Below are 6,000 nucleotides of genomic sequence, written 5' to 3'. Positions count from 1 at the left end.
ATAGTGGCTTTCCGTGTATGGACTTTTCCTCCATAGACTCAAACATTTATTAAACCAAACCATGCTAACTGCTTTTACCTCACCCTCTAGCAACAAACTCCAAAGCTCAAATATGTATGTACTTAAGATATTGCTTTATTGAAGTAGCAGTTTTCATCCTCACCATTTGTGTGACTATATTCCGATGCAATAGTTCTTATGAATGAGAAGAGTGTGTTCTTCATAAAGTGATTTTATGTTGTATCTTTCCTCAATGAAATAATGATTTTTGGAATAAGGTTATCCTTAAACTGTAATTAATAGGATATGTAAATTTGCCCTTTATCCCACCAGGGAATGGCTGAATTCTATAGGCTCAAATAATATTGGCACTGTATGTGTGCTTATACTAAGAACATTCTTGCTATCAAACAATTAAAAAGCACTGCCACATTTTAGGAATGCACTTCATTTTCTAACACCACAGTATGTACCGCAGAGGACAGATCCTGAAAGTAATTTACCAAAATCTTATTTCATTTTTCAGAATATTACAGCAAGGGGTCACAGAAAATGTAGCCATTGTGCTTACTGTGATCATGTGTGGGAGTCTATCATCCCAGACTGGGTAAATATCATGTTTATTACAGTAGTCATCACTGATTTTAAACCCGATATAGGACGGATAGCTCCTCCCAAAATTAGTATGTCAAGCTACCAAAACAGCCCATTACAGTGCCGAGCTCCTGCAAGGTGGCCAGAGTGGAAAGATCTGCCAAGCACTTGGAAGGCTCCTTGCATAGGGGATTCCAAGAAAAAAAAAAAAATCACGGACAGGAGCAGAGAACTCTAATTTGTACCCCCTCTCTGGTAATGTCAAGAACCCACTGATCCAACTTAATTCTGGCCCACTGTTCGAAAAACAGTGTCAACTGACCCCCCACTATTTGCTGCACAGAGTAACAGGTCAACCAGGGCTGGTCTTAGGGTGAGGCAACCACATAGGGGCTTGCGCAGCGCGCCTGAACTCCGCCCCAACCGCCCGAGTTCCAGTCCCCATCCCTCTGAATTTTAAAAGTCGTCAGGGTTACGGCGGCAGCAGTAAAAAGCGTGCGAGCTGCTCGGCGCTTCAGGAGCCTTCCCTTCCCTCTCTCAGCTCTGGTCCCGCCCTTGCGGAAACAGGAAATGAGGGCGGGAGTCAGGACTAGAGCTGAGAAAGGAAGGCTCCTGAAACGCCGAGCTCGCACGCTTTTCACTGCTGCTGCCTGCAGCTGTAATCCAACGAGGTAAGATGATTCTTAAAATTCGGTGGGAGGGCGGGAGGCACCTGGAGCTCAGAGGGAGGGGGCCCTGGAGCTCGGAGGGGTGGAGCCTCATCAAATTGGTCTGCACAGGGCCCCGCACTTGCTAAGACCGGCCCCGAGGTCAACACCCTATCATTGGGGACTTCTCCTAGGGGGCAGAGGCAGGATATGGTCCCCAGGTATCACTTGTCACTTCGAAAGAAAGACCACTGCTGAAAACAGACTACCACGGTGGAACTTTGCCCTGGACGATACTTCTGTGCCTCCTTAAAACGGGGAAGCATGCGCCTAAGCTGAATGGAAGATTCCTCTGATCCTCAGGCAAACACTGTCTTGGAATCTCCCGTCCATGACTAAACTTCTCCAGGTTCTCCACGAACAGCAGTCATCTCTGGAAGGGGAGCTTGGCAAGGCACTGCTTAGAGGCAGCGTCCACTGTCCAATGGCAAAGTCACAAGAGCCGCCGAGCCATCACAGCCAATGCCATCTGCTTTCGAGATGCCTGCATGAGGTCATACAACGCATCCGCTAAATAAGCCAAGCTAGATTCCAGTGAGGCAAAATCTGTCACTGGCTGATCCTCCCCTGCAGCTGTTCCATATGGCACCACGACTTAATTTACAATTTGTCCATTCATTCCAATTTTTAGAGGACCTCAGCAGTGACTAGTTTCATATCAGCATATAACTTGCAGATCACCAACCTCTTCACCGGGACAAATTTTTTTTTAATAGAAAATAATTTTATATAAATGGCTCAGAATAAAAATTCTATGATTCAACACTTTTAAAGTGTTTGGATTTAATGTGTCCCCGCTATTAAATTCAGACGGTTTAATTGATTTATCAACTGTCACAAAAACAAATCATTTAAGTCATCTGAGCACTAGGAAAAGCTTTCAAAAAAATAAAAAATATGCATCTTCAAAAGCTTTTTAAACTGTAAAAACTCACACACAAGATATAAATACCCAGGTTACTTGTCCCACAAAAGAGTGGACCAGCCACTGAAAAAAGTAGCTTAGTCTCTACATAATGCACACTGCTCAACACCAAAATAATCGCTTTACACTTTCTCATCTTCACTGACACACTGCATTCATTCTGGCATGTCACCGATACAATTGTAGCACCTGAGAAATATCAGGGAACAGGTGCATATATATTACCTTGTGAATAAGTGTAAATACCTCATATTGAGCTCTACATTCCACTGGCAACCAGTGCAGCCTGAATTCTGTGGGAGGTGATATGGCAAATATACACAGAGCAGGCTGAGATCCAGTTAATCCAGCAATCAGATCACATCCATCCTCTCACTCTTCCTTGTGACCGTTGACAAGTTGCATCTAACATGGTTTTAGGTAGAAGCTTAGATAAGCCTCCTGGGGCACAAACTAACTGGTATACCAGCTTGTACATGCCTTGGAGTTTAGGTCTGGAAAGACGAGCAATTGGATTTTAGATTTAAACATTGCTAAAGAAACTAAAACCAACCACAATCTTTGTATTAAGCCTTATATCAGGATAGAATTTGTATTGCTCAGTACAATCCAAATGTGAAACAGGTGGGTGGTAGGCCATGTTTACACACAAAAGATCAGTGATGATCATGGAAAGGACAAAAAAAAAAAAAACCCAACCCAAAATCCACTGTGGTTGCCAAGCTATATTCTGGCGTCCAGAAGGAAAAAATCACATTAACCCAACATGGTTGAGCTTTGGTGTTATATGCCTGCGTCAAGGGTCTAAAGTGGTTTAACATACATATGATTATGTATACATGAAAAAACAAAAAAAAGTACATATAGACAATGAAAACAAAAATACAAAATCATATATAAAAGCATTCAAAATTTTTATTGTGTACGGAACAAGGGACAACTTCTCCTCCCCCCCCCCCTTTTTTTTTTTTTTTACAAAGCCACACTAGCGGCCTCCGGTGCGGTAATGCCAACATAGCCCATTCAAAAGTGAATGGACGGTGTCAGCATTTGCTCCATGGCTTTGTAAACAGGGGGGGGGGGGGGGGGGGGGGGGAGATTCTTAATCAGACCTTGTTTGCCAAATTCTTTGATGTCTCTCCTTATAAACATCTGGAAATGATCAATAGATTAGAAACTTACTATGCTCTCTTCTTCATCTTCACCATTCCTTTGTATGTGCATTAAAAGAGGACTGGTTCCCGCAGATAAATCAGGCTACATGGCTCAACACAAATCCGACATGAAGGAAGGCTCTGCTGAAGTTTACTGCTTTTAGCCACCAGACATTTTGTTCACCAAGAATCCAATCTCTTGTGTAGTTCAGTTTCCCAATTCCAACTTATCTATAGATATTGAACCAGCAGCCTGGAAGCCTGAACTTTAATACAAATTTTTAATTATGTTTTAAATACATTGCTACCAAAACCTACTTTTTATGTGAAATACATTGAAAAGACAAATTGTTCCTTATATACATTTGTTTCTTATATACAAAGATATAAAACACAGCTTGTGATATACAAATCTAATATTCTAACAGGCAAGCTAATTAGAATCTACAGTAAAAATGAAATGAGAGAATCAACATTTTAGAATAAAAATACAACTATAGATGTCCAGCCATCACGTTAAAAACACCATCCTTGCATGAAATTTGTCTTAGTTTTGTGATCGCAGAGGCAACTTAGATCGAGGAAATAGTATCTCTGAACTGTCTTCCATTACTTTGAACTTCTCCAAAAGGACTGTGTTAGTCCTGTTTTCTTTCTCCTTCTTCTGGCTCTTTTTGTGCTGAGGATATAAAGCACAAAATTAAATGGACCTTTGTGATGAACATTAAAAACAAAAGGGAGGGTCCAAGAAAGCACAAAGGCGGACGGTCTGCAAACTCCAAGATGGAAAATGTACGAAGCAGATCGTTAAAAGACAAAAAAGATAGTTTATTGATAAAAACCAATTAAATTATATACACACAAACAGCCCGACACGTGTTTCGCCCAGGGCTGCTTCAGGGGCTACAAAAGAGATATGGTAAAAATATATATATTGTGTTGATCACATACATATAAAATGATATCTAAAATCACATAAGTATGTGTGCATATCATATAATAAAATCTACATTACTATAGAATATAAAATATGAAATAAAAAATATGAAATTTAGCATAAAGAAATAGATAAAACATATATATATGAAATATATGACACCAATATCCCATACTAAGAAAAATCACATAGATTAAATCAAATGCACAATCAAATAAAGAGCTACATGTTCTATGCATATTAACTATGAATTAACATAGTATAAATAATACAATAATATTAAAATAGAAATTCTATATGGAAAAGCGTAACGGATTTGTTAACAATAAAAACTGTTGGCATACCAAAGTTGGGAAATAAGGGGTGGGAGGGAGGGAGTAGAATAGGTGGGGGGAAGTAAATGGAAAATGTTGATGATATGTTTCTTGGTTGTATTGCTCTAGTGTTCTCAAGAGTCCGATTTTTTGAAATGAGTATTTAAGTATAGAGTTAAAAAAACTTGTATAAAAGAAAAATATAATTAAAAAAATGTGGCATCATGGTGAGCCAATGAAGAGTTGTGTGCAAGTTCTATTGCCATAAAGTTGAGTTGGCAATATGCACAGCTGAGGTTCCTAAGCTACTATAAGAAAACCCTAATGATTGGATGAATGTATGCGGTTGATAGATGAACAGAGGAGAGGGAATCATTGACAATATAGAAGGATACAATTTCCGGACTCCCAAGAGTGGTTAAATTAATAATTAGCCGAGGAGTCTGAATATAACTCTCTCATATATCAGTGAAAATATATTTATATTTAGGTCAGTATTTTTTGGCATCTCTGGGCTGCTTTTCAACATAAAATCAAGGTGATCTTCTGTACATGTGAGTTCTCATACCTATATATTTTTTTATATACAAGAATTATTTTTTGTCTTACTTCCCTATTTTTTTTATTTCTTCTGATATTTTTCTATTTTTTCTGTTTTGTAGCATATTTCAGCACATATCCAATATATATCCATTATACTTGATAGTAAAGAATTGTTGTGTAGGTGGGTGTCTTGATTTATATTTGATTATGCTAATGGTTTTTTAGTAATGGATATTAATTAATATGCTCTGATAGCAGTCCAGGATAGATGTTTTTTTTAGTAACTGACTATTTTAATATTATTTTATTATTTATACTATATTAATTCATAGTTAATATGCATAGAACATGTAGCTCTTTATTTGATTGCGCATTTGATTTAATCTATGTGATTTTTCTTAGCATGGGATATTGGTGTCATAGATAAAACATATATATGAAATATATTATTTCTTTATGCTAAATTTCATATTTTTATGTCATATTTCATATTCTATAGTAATGTAAGATATATGATATGCACACATATTTATATGTGATTTTAGATAATATAATTTTATATGTATGTGATCAACACAATATATATGTTTTTCATCATATTTTTTGTAGCCCCTGAAGCAGCCCTGTTGGGCGAAACACGGCCTGTGTCGGGCCATTAAAGACAAAAGGACAGGACTTGTACTTCACTGCAATCCAAGGCTTAAAATTATTCTGAACAGCAACTCCTTCTACAGCTTGCATGCAAACATTTTGAATGTTAGTTTTAACTCAACCTATTCCCTGGGATAGGAAGGACTGTTCAACAGATGTGAAAAACTGCTTAGTG

The 6,000-nt window shown here is 38.0% G+C and overlaps 1 protein-coding gene across 2 annotated transcripts in view; it reads right to left on the bottom strand.

The window, feature by feature from the left end:
- Positions 1-3,444: 3,444 nt before the first annotated feature.
- Positions 3,445-6,000, bottom strand: part of KIF11 (kinesin family member 11) — a 125,975-nt gene continuing 123,419 nt past the window's right edge. For both annotated transcript variants that reach the window (XM_030203008.1, XM_030203007.1), the window contains exon 23: positions 3,445-4,059. In XM_030203008.1, the coding sequence (XP_030058868.1) occupies positions 3,928-4,059 (132 nt within the window). In that variant the 3' untranslated portion in view covers positions 3,445-3,927. The remainder of the gene's footprint in view (positions 4,060-6,000) is intronic.

This window comes from Microcaecilia unicolor, chromosome 5, assembly GCF_901765095.1.
Source record: "Microcaecilia unicolor chromosome 5, aMicUni1.1, whole genome shotgun sequence".
Classification (NCBI taxonomy): domain Eukaryota; kingdom Metazoa; phylum Chordata; class Amphibia; order Gymnophiona; family Siphonopidae; genus Microcaecilia; species Microcaecilia unicolor.
This window is presented reverse-complemented; position numbering and strand designations above follow the sequence as displayed.